This window comes from Mustela lutreola, chromosome 9 (genome assembly GCF_030435805.1).
Source record: "Mustela lutreola isolate mMusLut2 chromosome 9, mMusLut2.pri, whole genome shotgun sequence".
Classification (NCBI taxonomy): domain Eukaryota; kingdom Metazoa; phylum Chordata; class Mammalia; order Carnivora; family Mustelidae; genus Mustela; species Mustela lutreola.
In genome coordinates, this window is record NC_081298.1 from 18,451,433 (window position 1) to 18,466,277 (window position 14,845).

A 14,845-nucleotide genomic window follows, 5' to 3' on the forward strand; every position below is an offset into this window, starting at 1 on the left:
AAAAACTACTGTTCCATTCAAATCCTCCCATGTCAATCAGTGCCATCAGTAGCTAAAGACCCCTAATTTAATCTCTAAAGGTAGTGACCCGCCATAGATAAGATCTTCAGCCTACCACTAAAATGTACCAGTAACTCCACTTACCTATTAATGCTCTGCCTTAGCCATTCTAGGGATATCACTATGAAAACAACCTCTGGCTCTTTGTGCTCTACTTAGTCACCCAATCCTAAAAGATGACATCAGGATCAAATAATGGCTTGTTAAACATGAAGGAGGAGAAAGGATTAGGATTCTGATGAGATACATAGTAAAACAGCTGCAAAAGCAGTTAACTATCTCTACTATTTAGGTAAATGCTCACTGAAAGGCAGAAGATATTGAGGATAAATATCAAGCTTCTATAAACATATACTGAAAAACACTGTTCTGGTCCCTCAAAATCAAAAACAAAACCAACCATAAACTGAATAGCTTAACCAACAGAGTACCTTAACCAAACAAAGCAAAACACACACACATCTTTGTCAAGTAAGACAGTGAAGTCCAGATGGCTCAATTTCTCCAAAGATAATTTGTGGTCAGCTGTATTAATCAGAATCAGCCGGGATTGTTAAATAAATATTTAAAAACGCAGATTTCTGGGGTAGCTAGGTGGCTCAGTCAGTTGAGTGTCTGACTCTTCTGACTTTGGCTTTGGGTCATGATATGAGATCAAGCTCCTCCACACCTAGCATGGAACCTACTTAAGATTCTGTCTCCCTCTGGCCACCCCCATCCCTGAGTGCTCTCACTCTTTAAAACATAAATAAATGAATGAATGAATGAATGAATGAAATAAAATCTCAGTCTGTGCCACTAAGGAATCAACTTAAGAGTCCTAGGAATAGGTCTTTTTACCAAGTGCTCCCAGGAGATTCTTAAGCATATTAGCTTGCAAACAAAAATGTAGGATTCCTGACTCGCTGTTGGTGGAGTATGTGACTCTTGATCTCAGGGTTGTGAGTTCGAGCCCCACACTGGGTGTACGATTACTTAAAAATAAAATCTTAAAAAGAAAGCAAACTTAGGACAGAGTTCTCACTTTTTCTCACTTGATTTTCAACCAGCTAATGAGCTAGAAGAGAGAGGGGTCCCAGCTCATAATTAAAACATTTGTTGAAAGCATCTGTACTATCCATACAGGATGAGATAGTGTTATTTTACACTTCATACATAGTAAATAACCGAAACATGTAAATTTCTCCAGTCCAGAATGAAAAATTGGAAGAAGAGGACAAGAGAAGCTCAAAGCCAGAGAAAAGTGGTTGCTTCTGACTTGGGACTGCAGACAGATTTCAGGAAAATGGAAGGGGAATATCCATAACTATGCCTTCAATGTGGAAATAGGCTCTGAGCTGTTGCTAATCCTAAAGGAGTTTACAATACTTAGTGCCTTCCTAAATAAATCATAAAATGGAGAAGGGCCAGGCATACTTATGCAAACTGTACCAAATTCTAAAGACTAAGAGATACTCCAGAGTAAAAAGGAATACTTGAACAGAACAAAACAGGACTGCAGACTTGTGGGAGAAGAATACACACTGAACTTTATTCCTGGAAGATAGAGCTGCTGCAGAAGGACCTTTTTTTAAAAAAAAAAAAAGATTTTTATTTATTTATTTGACAGGGGGGGGGGGAATACAAGCGGGGGAGGGGGAGAGGGAGAAGCAGGCTTCACACTGAGCAGGGAGCCTGATTGGGGGAGGGGGGCCTCCCAGGGATCATGACCCAAGCTGAATGCAGACGCTTAACAACTGAGCCACCCAGGGGCCCCAGAAGGACATTTTTTTAAATCTTAGTCAAGTTTTCAGTAAGTGTACTTTACAAAATTAGCTTCTCTTTTGTACAATAGTACCTACTGACATGCATATTTACATATGTGCCATCGGTATGGATCCTGCTTAATATTCTGGTAGTCTTTTTTTTAGTTAAAAAAAATTTTTTTTTAAGATTTTTATTTATTTATTTGACAGAGAGAGAGAGATCACAAGTAGGCAGAGAGGCAGGCAGAGAGAGAGGGGGAAGCAGGCTCCCCGCTGAGCAAAGAGCCTGATGCGGGGCTCGATCCCAGGACCCTGGGATCATGACCTGAGCTGAAGGCAGAGGCTTAACCCACTTAGCCCCCCAGGCACCCCAATAATCTGGTCATCTTATACCAACATTTCTACTGTTTTCAGTCACTTATGGATCCAACTGAATCATATTGAACTGTAACTTTAAACTATTGCCCTAAAACTTGAGCTCAATACAAACACTATCTGACATAAATTCCACAGATTAGCTCCAGTCCTAAAGAAGTTCTATAGTATTTTCAGGAAAGAGGAAAAAGTTTGGCTTCTTGTTTGCCCCACTAGAATCCAATTTTCTACAGAGCAAACAACCATACTTCTGCTAATAGACAACCTTCCCGACATTCTGAAATTAGGAAGGTGTAACCATTTGTAAAGGACTATAAAGTTCTGCTGAAGTTCCTATTTTTATATCACACTGCATTTAAGGGAGAAGGGAGGTGATTTGATTTTTAAGGGGGGAAAAAAGTAGTAATTATGGTCAAACAACCACCAGCTGAACATGCACAGAGGACACTAACCCAGAGACCTCTCAGAGCTGGGGCTGGGGGAGGGTGAATGGGGGCGTCTAGCCTTAGAGAGCTTTCTGCCTGGAGGTCATGTAAGAAGCCAACAGTTACAAAGACTAGACAACACATGTTCTTCATCCCTGCTTTTGTCTTCTTTCTTGGTTAACTGGAACCATGAAAAACTATGAAACAGATCCTGAGGTATGATCAATTCCCTGAAAGACTCTTGTTTCCTTATTTCTGATGTTAAACAGCAAGAACTAGTGACACTGCATTCATTCTTGTGAAGACCCACTGATTATAATAAGGCATGTTCAGTCTAACATTAGTCTGGATTACTTTTCCATATTCAAATCATTTTAAGTAATAACACTACATACTCTGAACCTTTCTCTGAGGAGTTTAACAGGTTTCATATCAAGACACTTTCATGGACTGGAAGCAGTAACAATACTAATATACTTAAACTGCTCCACAAAATTAGTTTCCCAGGACTTTAAGTACTGAGTCTAATCTCTTAAGATTTTAGTTCTTCAAATTTATGAAGATGGTGATTTTATACTCTATTTCAGGCAATTCAGTTCAAGGATTTAAACCATTTCAAGCAAATATTTGAATTAGCTATTGTCACATGTTTTCTCAAACCGAATTGGAACATTTCTAGTCACTGACAAACCTACCTATTCAGGAAAACCTGAAAACTACTTTTCTAAATCTTATGTAATACTGCTGATACAGAAAGATATGGGAAATCCACAGTACTTTGAAATTCTATTCTAGGTGAAATAACTTAATGAGCTTAAAGTTATCCTAAAAGAATTTTTTTTCCTTGAACAGTTAAGAATTTGGATATCTTTGGAATTAAAATAAGGTCCTAGGCTTCCAATTTTTGCAAGGAGGGAAAAAACAAACAAGCAAAAAACCTTTTAGATTGGCAATGAATGGAGACATCACTCTTTCACTGATTTAAAGTATTAACTGCTAGAAAGAACCTTCCATCTCTATTCAGTTTGGTATGTCAGGAGCCTCTGTGAAATATGGAATATCAACAGAGGAAGTGAGTTATAGACCTGCAAGTACTAACTTCAAAATGTTTGTTCTGGGAACCATATGGACTTGTCTTGTTGATCTAGATCTAGTCGTTACTGGTATTTACTTTCTCAATGTTTGAATGAATAAATATGGCAGCTTATATTTTCCATTTGCAATTAAACATGAAATTTTTTTATTTTCCTGAGTAGATCTATAAATATTACACCATCCCAAGTGCAAACGGGGAAAAGTTACTGGCTGCCAAAGACTCTTAAACTGTAATTTAAATGTGAGAAACAAAGTGGTTTGTACACAGTCACAAAGTCTTACCCATCTTGAGCCTCCCCCATCTGGATCCACAGCAACAGTTATCATATTCAAAGCTCCCTAGTGACCCTCTCCCTTGGGTAAAATCTCACAATACACAAATTCAAAAATTAAAGTCGTTCCCTTTGTACGAAAGACTAAAAAAGCAGGGCACCTGGATGGCTCAGTCAGTTAAGCATCTGCCTTCAGCTGAGGTAGGATCCCAGGATCCTGTGTTGGGCTTCTTGCTGAGCAGGGAGCCTGTTTCTCCCTCTCCCTCTGCTCCCCCTGCATGTGCTGTCATATGAATAAATTAAAAACAAAAACTAAAACTAAAAAAGCAATCTCTGAAAAAGGTTTATTTATATATTTATTTATTTATTTATTTTTAAGGATTGGCAAGGAACTCAAAATTCTGTACTAAGCTCCACCTTTCCGACAGTGATCCTCACATGCTCTTTAATCCTCAAGCTTGTGAGTTAAGTATTAGACCTAGTTTACAGGTAAAGAACTAAGGCTTGGAGATTAACTTCTTGCTACTGAGCAGAAGCACAAGAACTCAAATTCAAATCCCCCTGACTCAGTATCTGTCTCCTCCACTCTATCATGATTAATTTGGCTGGGACACACACACGGACAGGGACACACACATACACTGACACAAAAACACGCATGCGACCATTCACATTCTGAATCAGAGAAAAAAGAGGAGAAAGAGGCCTAAGTTCTGAAGACTTTAAATTCAATTTTGGACATTCTCACAAAATGAGGGCAATATAGCCATGCACTATTAAATAATCACTTTTCTGCAAGATATTTTTCTCCGTATACTTTACAAACCATATTATTCCTGAGATGTTTATCTTTAGAAAACTTTACCTTTGAAGATTCTTTAAAATTAGACCCAATTTTGAAATTATTTTCACTACCCAACCTTTAAGTGAATACTGTGTTTGAAGTCTGCTCCTGTTGTGATGCTGCTATGATAATCCTTCTGATCAAAGGTGTATCTACTAAGATCCACCCGCTTAATCTAATGGACATTAGTAAACATATCCCACAAATGATTTTGGCTTATTTTTCTTTTAAGGAGCACTCACCATTAGCTAGACTTATGAGCCATTACTGAAATTTCTGCTTACCAAATTTTTTCATGAAATCTCCCAAATGCCTATACTCATGTGTAACTACTAACATGGAGTTCCCCATTTAAATTCTTATTCCTAAGCTTTATTATTTAAGGCATTCTTGTTGCCAAGAATTACTATTTCACAGAAGTTGAGTTGGTCCCTTTAAGCAATATATAAATCAATGAAAAATTAAGGTAACTCTCAGATGCTTTGAGACTTCACAGTTTAGAAATGTTTTGAAGGATGGGGTGCCTGGGTGGCTCAGTGGGTTAAGGCCTCTGCCTTCGGCTCGGGTCGTGGTCCCAGGGTCCTGGGATCGAGCCCCGAGTTGGGCTCTCTGCTTTCTCCTCTCTCTCTGCCTGCCTCTCTGCCTACTTGTGATCTCTCTCTGTCAAATAAATAAATAAAATCTTTGAAAAGAAAAAAAAAGATGTTTTGGAGTGGGGCACGGGGTGGCTCAGTGGGTTAAAGCCTCTGCCTTCAGCTCAGGTCATGATCCCAGGGTCCTGTGATTAAGCCCCGCATCAGGTTCTCTGCTCAACAAGGAGCCTGCTTCCCACCCCTCCACCCCCAGTCTGCCTCTCTTCCTACTTGTGATCTCTGTCAAATATATAAATAAAATCTTTTTTAAAAACTGTTTTGGAGGGAAAAAATAAATATGTTTTAGGGGGAGAAGACAATAGTGGCCTTTAAAAAAACATGGTGACACAAGACATACTGAGTTCTGTCGTTTAAATAAAAAATTACAAATAATGAACTTGGCATTTCACTTACTACATGCATCTAATAAAGACAAAGTTCTGGGTACCTTTTTTAAAACTGAGATATAATTCACATATAAGTTCTGGGTATCTTTAAGAGAAAATCCATAGTTCTACTAAAAGGCTGAGAAATTAGCCACAGCAATATAGTTTCTTCATTTCTAAGCCCATCCCCTCAAAAAAAGAAGCTCTTTCAGCAATGACAATCTTGTCTTATTCTTATACTTAGAAAAATAGGAACCACGTACACATTTGGCTCCTCCTTAGCCTAAACCTAGATACAGATAACACCTTTCCTTTTATAGTGGTTGTTAAATAATCAGAAGAGATCAGTGTATGGTTGTGAAGTTTATGGAGGTAAAGACTCAACCAACTCTAGTTATATGCTACTGTTCACTATGTAACTGTCAGAAAATTTAAAACGTTATCAGGGAATACTAGTGAAGGAAGGAGCCACCAACATCATACCTGAATCCTAACATTCAAAATGAAGATCCATTTCAGAATAGAAGCTGTCTGACCGAAGTTTAAATTTTAAAATGTGGGCAAAGAGGCTCTCTATAGCGGCACCTGGGTGGCTCAGTGGGTTAAGCATCTGCCTTTCGCTTGGGCCATGGTCACAGGGTCCTGGGATGGAGCCCGCTTCGGGCCTCTCTGCTAGTTGGGAAGCCTGCCTCCTCCTCTTTCTCCGCCTGCCTCTCTGCCTACTTGTGATGTCAAATAAATACAATCTTTAAAAAAAAAAAAAAGAGGCTCTCTATATACTTAATTAAATTTCAATAGTTGGTGAAGCATAGAAATATCATCCCCATCTATACATGACAAAACAAGCTTTAACAGCCAGAGTTAAGTTTCTTACTAAGAATAGGGACTTATTTAGATTTTTCTACTCCAATTTTCTACTTACCACAGCTGCTCAAGATCATTATCTTCCCACAGCCTCCCTCTTCATCACTTTTACCCTTTAATATCAATCCGGTTCCAGCCTTACCTCCAAAGCATCTCTTTTAAGACCTAGCTCCCCAGATGCCAGGGGTCTTAACTATCTCTACCAGCACATAATTAAGGGCAGGCTGTGACATCTCTCACTAGAAGCTTACCAATTATAGTCTGGGATTTCTGGAATCTAGACCAGGCAGGATGCTAAGGGGAGCTGAGAAGGTGTAAATGGCAAAGTTTTCCTTTCTTGGTCTCAGGTTCACCCATAAACCTATGCAATCTCTACTATTCCCATTAAATTTAGATTTAATGAATACAAAAATGTGATGTCTACTAAGCTCTCAAAATTTGTTCCTTTCCTCCCACTTCCCCTTCTACTCTGTAGCAAGAGATCAGGTAACAGAGTACAAATGAAGAGGCTACCTTATAGGAGCTGGATAAAGTAAGAGGTCTTAGCCAATGAGATCCCCTAATTTACTCATCCCGAAACCTGCTAGGTTTATGTCTTCTGCCCAACCGGTATTCTGTTTATAAACCTTTATCAATCTGGGCATTCTTTTACAGCAACAAGATTAAAATATGGACTTTAAAGAAGTGGCAAAAGAGTACATTTCTAGTGTACTCTATCGTAGGACTAACCTTCACTTAAAGCATCTGGGGTGTGGGGGGCGGGGGGATAAACTCCAAATAGCCAAGGATATCTCCTCCAAGACAAGATCCCAGGCATCTATCTTTGCTAGACTGTGCTAAGAAAAAATACAAAGAATACGGAGTCCAAGAGTTGGCAGATTTTTGTTCTTAAAACATAGGAAAATGTCAGAATACCCAGGGATCTATGAAACTTGTTCTCAACAAGAAAGACCAAGAGAATTAAAGACCCCCATAATGCTGACTGCTTTAACACCTTTTGTTGGAGTCTATCTAGGGGTATCTCAGGAATGCTAATGAATGGGAGTTCTCTGGGTCCTTAAGTCTACAGAAACAAAGTTAACTTCAAAGACTCAGAGGGAAATTAACAGCCTAGTAGAGATACATCTTTACCCTAAATCTAAAGGAGAGGGCATGAGGGAGATGTAAATAAAAATATCTACTATAAATTCAGGAAAATTCTCAATAACAGTACACAAAGGTAAAGGCAGCAAGCAGGGAGATAACTGAATAGATATAAAAATTTAAGCCAACAAACTGAAAATGAATACCATCCAAAAAAGAAATTTAAACCTTAAGCTGTCTTTCTCCCTTAGTTTTTCTCTACTAAAATTTAGAGACTAAATAAATGACAGATAAAGGTAGATAAATAGGGTTCCAGCTTGATGGTATTACAAACTATAAAAACATACTTGAGATAATCAGTAAAATCACTTCTCTCCCAGTATGAAAAATACTTAAGACTCTTTCTTGAACATACAGAATAAAAAATCACGTTAAACAATATCCATTTGCAACTATTTCAGCAAACTATCATTTCCTATAGCCCTACCAAAAATACCATTAATATCTAACATATTTTACAAGCTTTTTCCCACTTAATAATAAAGCCTAGGCTACCAAGATACCCGCCCCCCTTCCCCCAATCTTTATCCCCCTCAACAGTACCCAGGCATTGGTGCTATCAACTCAGAGCATACAACACACACGAAGATAGGCAGGTTGGGGGGGGGGGGGGCAGGGGCTGGTGAAATGCTAATTATTCCTTGCCTTGTTAGATTTCCTACATCAGTAACTGGCCTGGAGCCACAGAAAGGAAGGCTGTATCTCAAAATTCATATAAAAGGCATGGAAATACAGAGAAAAGACTTGTTCCAACTCTTACTACTCAAAGTTCAAACACAATCTGAAAACTTCCTTTTAAACACAATACCTCATTCACATCTTAAAGGCCAGTTAGGAACTTCTCCCATCCCAACCTTTTTACCTTAAGAAGCCATATTCTCAACAGTTTGCCCAAATGCCCTTATTATGCAAAGTTAATGTTCAAAATAATTAAGGAGATTATCTAAAACACAGGACACAGAAAAAGTCACTCAACTGACTCTCCCCCATACAAGTGCAATGAATTGACTATATTTTAACATTCTTTCAAAAGGGCTTTTTTTTTTTTTTTTTTTTTAAATCTCAGGGTCCCACATCAAATATTCATTTAAAGCATTTCCTTAGCCTCATTCAAAACTAAACAATTACAGGGGCGCCTGGGTGGCTCAGTGGGTTAAGCCGCTGCCTTCGGCTCAGGTCATGATCTCAGGGTCCTGGGATCGAGTCCCACATCGGGCTCTCTGCTCGGCAGGGAGCCTGCTTCCTTCTCTCTCTCTCTCTCTGCCTGCCTCTCAGTGTACTTGTAATTTCTCTCTGTCAAATAAATAAATAAAATCTTTAAAAAAAAAAAAAAAACTAAACTAAACAATTACATTTTAATCCATTTTTCCAAATAAAGCCAAAACTTCACTGGAGTTCAACATGGTTTCACATGGTAAGTATAAAACCCCTCACAAAAACATACTTCTGTGGTAAGAACTTCGGGTTTCAGGAAAATTAGTTATATTTTGCACTGCAAGTACGGCAAAATTTTGTTAAAGACCCATAACATATATATGCATTCATACCCAACTAATATGAAATAACACACACAATTTCATTATAATCCAAAGGCTCCTTAAAATGAAACCTATCCATAAAGTACAAAAGAATTGCTTCCCATACCCTTACCAGTAGAGAATAACTGTTACTATAATTAACATACACACAAACCTTTCTCAAACATTTAGATTTAAAAGGCTGACAGTTTTTGCATCCGTCCCCCATGCTGAAAAGAAACAATCAAAAAATCCCACTGGCCTAATTTTGGAATATAAGATTTAAGACATGTTAAGAATCCCTGGTTCTTGTATACTGTATGAATGGATACCAATTTACTAAGACCCAGAACAAATTAATGAATCACTCTTTCAAACTCTCACAATTCCTCATTTTTATGCTGATGTTTGTTAAAGAAAAAAGCTAGACAATTCTTTTTTTTTTTTTTTTTTTTTTTTTGCTGCTATTGGTTAAAATGAGATTTGGGAACTAACTCTGGATTTCTACTTTCCATTTTATCTACTTACCAAAGAAAAGTATGAGCTGGAGACATCAATATCACCTAGTTTTCACCTTTCAAACTATGAGGTATTTCTGTTTCTTTAATAACTCCTAGACATTCTAGTTTTACCAGAAACATCTGAATCTAAAATTTGTTTGATAACTCTGATATGCTAGTAATCGAAAAAGCACATGTTGACAAGCAATTTTATTTCATGTCTAAGTGTAGTATAAAGAGTCCACAGCAGTCACTAATTATGAAAAGATGCCCCAAGGAGTTTGGTTGTAGAAGGAAAAGAAAACACCAGAGCCCGATGTTTTAAGTGTTTCTGGATTGGGCAGGAAGATGTGCCAGATTTCATTTGAAGGTACCATCAGTTTGCAGTTTTTAAAATGTGATGGGAATTTCCAGATAGCCACATCATCAATCTTCCCACCTTAATCTGCAACTAACACACAGAAATATAACTATTTGTTACCATCAGAAACAATTTATATTTAATTCCTCCATACAACCTGAATCCATTAAGCTAACCAGAATCAAAACAACAGGATGTCAAACTATGATCCCATATAACATTAGACTAACTAGTCACTAATTTAATTAAGCCTTATACTTTGCTCATCCCTGGGAGGGAGGAACCCCACAAATCCACAGTAGAGAGGCAAGTCCTTGAAACAGCAGAAGGATCACTAAACCCCAACATGACGTTACCATTATCAACTCCACAGATAGCTCGGCAGTCTGCACAGTACTGTAATAATGACTCAGCCCCACTATGGTTAGTGCTACCAACACTTAGAAAGGAAAGAGGTAGGTAAAAAATTATGTACAGTTTCTGCTCCTGAAACTCCAAGCTCACTATCAATACTTTAAATACAAACGTGCTTCACAAGTTACAGATTTTTCCTAGCAGTTGAGTATGGGTCAGAACGTTCTAAATTCTAAACGAAGAGCAACAGTTTTAATTGCTGTAAAGAATGAGCTCAAAAGCGCAAAAAGTCTTTTAGATCTTAAGGGATGAGGGCAAGCAGAATGAGGGACGTTTGCATATATGAACTTGCACAGTTAATCTGTAAGTTGGGTTAAGTCCACTTAAGATCATGTTTAAGCAAACTCTTCTTAATACAAAGATCAATAATGACATGTCTGAGTATCATTAAACACATTTTTATTTTTTAAAAACTGTCTTTCATAGTTGCATATATTAATCACTGCTTACCAGGGTATTAGTTAATAGAGCAAGCACATAGTTACTAACATTACATCTTTCTTCTAGACAATATCTGCAAAAATCATTACTCCAGTGTCAGACACTTAGGATGGTGGAGAGGCAGTTAAAAGTGCTTTTTCTCTTGAAGAAGTAGCTTTAGTTAAAAAGTAAGCAGATAACAAACAAACCCTTCCCTCTCATATTTATCAGCTTTGTAAGAAAGTAGAGATGTGCAGCTTTTAATTTTCTCATACTTCAATCATATATATATATAGCATACTGGCTAAGCTTGGGAGCTTTGGAATGCCAGACTCACCTGCCTGTGAGCAAGCTAATAAACATACCTAAACCTCAGTTTCCTCATCTGTAAAATAGAGTTAATAGTACTTAACTCATAGGGTCCTTTGAGGATTAAATCAAATTAGGCAACCCATGGAAAGACTGGGAGGTTGCGCCAGGCAGACACTAAGTATTCAATAAATATTAACAATTACTGCAATTACAAATGATCACATTCTAAAAGTCAATATACTCAGTTTACTTCGGTTTCTATAAAAATGGCATCAAAGATCAATAATCTACGCAACCTACAATCATCACATATTCAATAATTCCTTTGCATAATTTAAGTGAGAACCATGGAGATTAATTTTCTGAAGAGAAAGGACTAAACTTTTCTTCCTTACTAAATACACGACCGACTCAGCTGAATCTTAAAGTCAAAAGAACACTTTTCCTGGGTTAAGCTCCTACCTTCCTCCAAGAGAGGTAAAAAGGACGCTTTATATCCTCATCTGCCACACCCTTTCTTTGCTCCCACGTCCCAAAGAAACATCTATTACTTTTTGCAGTTTTCTCAACTGCAGGGGACTCATCACCCTTTTAAAATCCTGACAGGTTAGCTAAACATAGTTAAGAAATACTCCAACTCCTGACACTCACCACCTAGTCTTGCACAACACTCACCTCAGAAGTCACCTCCTCTGAGAAATTTCCCCACGCGCAGACAAAATTAAGTCCCCTAGTTTCTCAAAGCATTTTGGGTGTACATACACCTCAGCACCTACCTTATAATTAACTAATTTATGTCTCTCCCAATAGACTAGATTGAGGCTGAGAAGCATTGTGACCAAAGGTTCAGCTCTAGCACTACACACAGTTTGGCACATATTAGGTGCTCAAGAAATGTTACACTTTAACCACACTTCTTCCTAGCAGAGTCACATCTCTTGTTAGATGCCCCACTACAAATCTGAACACAGGACTGCTCTCAGTAGAGCAGGCTAACACGATGGACTGCTGATTACAACATCAAAAAACCTACTCATCAGCTTCTCCCATTGGAGAGGTTCCCGGAACCCGAATTGAGCAGGATTATGTACCATCAGAATCAGTGGGAATTCCCAGCACACTACAGAGGATACCTTCTCCTTCAAAAAGACTGTTGAAAAGCCCACAGGGTGGGCTTTTTATTGGGGGGAATCTTCACTGAATAACTGAAGTGGAAATACTCAAAGAATAAATGCCTTAATTTGGCTGAAAAGGGGTCAAAAACGTAGAGATCTGGGAAAAGCAAGCTAGCTCTTAATTCCTGAAAAACAGCGGGCTTCTGAAAAAGAACAGGAAACAGGGGTGGGTGCTGGCTACTGTTTCAATAAATAAAATCTTTTTTTTTTCTTCCCCACAGCCCAAAAGAAAAGGCCAATACACCAGGTCCAGAGGAGAGGCTCAACAACCTTTCCTCCTGACAAGTACACTAAGCCGCGGCTTAAAAAAAAAACAAACAAAAAAACAAAAAAACAAAAACAAAACAGTGTATTAGGAACCTCAGCCACCAGGAAAAGTTCTAGTCAGGAATACTTTTATTATTATTTTTTTTAATCCATATGCCCGAGTCAAACATGTACATTGGAAGGCCCACAGAGAACTTGCAAACTTTCTGAAGGGAGGTACTACTACTACCTTTGCAAAGAACACAAGTTGGGAAAAACAACCTCAAAATATGATCAACTCCACAAAGGGTGGCTTTAGTTTTAGAGCCCTACTTCCCCTCATAAACATCTTACACCCCCACTCCCCACCCCCCACAAATCAACAGTTGCCGAAGGGTATCTTTCATTCTGGAAAACAGAAAAGGAAACAAACAAGCAGCATAAAGGGAATAACCCCCAAAATAAAGTTCTCCTTGGAAAAACGAGTAACAATCCCGTCTGCCACCCTTCCCTCTCTGGTGAGGTCTGTGATTTATACGGCTTTGCTCTGCAGAAAGCTCTTTCTGGGCAGCTCAAGGAAGGAGCCGAGGGAGGGAGAGAAAGAGACACAGGCACAGAAAGGAGAGGAGAGAGAAAAAGAAAATGGCGCAGAGACTAAGTCCCGACTGTCGACAAGGCGACTTTCCCGGGAGGAATCCGGGCCGGGAAAGGCTGCCCAAAGCCCGGCGGCGGGCGACGCCGGGTCTCCGTTGCCCCCTCTTGGGATGGCCGCGATCTGGGGGGGCTGGGGTGCCCGGAAAGGGGGTCCAGAGGCGGCCCGATGGGAACAATGGGGCCGGTGAGCGAGGAGCCGGGACTTAGTCTCTGGGACGCCATGTCTGTCCTCTGCCCGGCTCCGGCCCGGCGCGGGGTAGGCGGCCGGCAGCTGGGGGACCCGGGGTCGGGGCGGGGGGCACACTCACCATTCAATCGGAAATCCGCTTCAATCTGGAGAGAGAAAACGAGGGACTATGAACAAACAGGCTCCTTTCACCCCGCGGGAGGCGAGCGCGCGGGGCCGGGGGCCTAGTCCACCCTGAGCCCCGGGGATAAGGGGGCCCCGGGAACGGCCGTAAGGGGCAACCATCCACCCAGTGTGTAACTTCGCGGCTTTCGCGGGAGGCCTGGGGCGCTCAGCTCCGCCGGCCGGCCGCCTCTGGCTGGGGGCTCCGGCCTGTCACAGCGGCCGGGCCGGGGCTGGGGCCTGGGCCGGGGGTCGCGGAGGGCCGGGGCGGGGCTGGGGCGCCGGGAGGACTCGGCCGAGCCGTACCTGGGAATCGTTGTGGAGATGGTCCCCACTCATGTCGGCCGGAGCTGCGAGCGCGGCAGGCGGCGAGGGGCCCCGAGGCGGCGCAGACGGTCGGGACCGGCCTGTGCGGGTGGACGGGGGCTCCCGGAAGCTTCCGGAGGCGCGGGTAAGCGGCGGCGGCTGCGGGCCTGAGACTCCCGGAACGGCCGAGACGGCGACAGCGGCGGCGACGCTGACTGACTGCCGGGCGGGCGGCGAGAGCGGACCCCAGCAGTTGTGTAACAGCCTAAGTTCGCATTTCGGCTCACTGCGCCTGCGCGGCCGCTTTTAAACGAGACGTCGGCGACGTCAGGGACTCGCGGAAAAGAGGCCGAGGGTTGCGGGGCCCGCCCACCTCGCGCTTCCAAAGGGGGACCTACTTTGCATCGCAAGCTCCGCCCCCCAGTCCATGCGAGCCGCTGTGATTTGCATAAGGAGCCGACTCCTCCCACGTCCGCCCACCCAGATCAACCTTGCCTTCCTCTCCCGGCGCCTTTTCTCGGAACTCGTACTCCTCTGCCAGGCAGTGCGCAGGCGCAGCCGGGACACCGCCCCCGGACCCCGGCCGGCAGCGCGGCCACGTGGTGGGCCTTTAAAGGCCGCGGCGGGACTGCGGCAGCCCCGGGCTGAGCTGCTGTCCTGCTTTTGCATGTCTTTGCAGCTGAAAATACCTTGGTACCCCAGACCTTTCACCAGCTCCTTTTCGCTCGCTAAAGGGACCCTTAGGCCACC

At 41.4% G+C, this 14,845-nt stretch overlaps 1 protein-coding gene across 1 annotated transcript in view; it reads right to left on the reverse strand.

Moving 5' to 3' along the window:
* TOP1 (DNA topoisomerase I) overlaps positions 1–14,398 on the reverse strand; it is a 97,571-nt gene extending 83,173 nt beyond the window's left edge. Inside the window, exons 1-2 of the mRNA XM_059133157.1 lie at positions 14,096–14,398; positions 13,749–13,773 (exon numbers count right to left, since the gene is read on the reverse strand). Coding sequence (XP_058989140.1) covers positions 13,749–13,773; positions 14,096–14,128 — 58 coding nt within the window. The 5' untranslated portion in view covers positions 14,129–14,398. The remainder of the gene's footprint in view (positions 1–13,748; positions 13,774–14,095) is intronic.
* Positions 14,399–14,845: the final 447 nt, after the last annotated feature.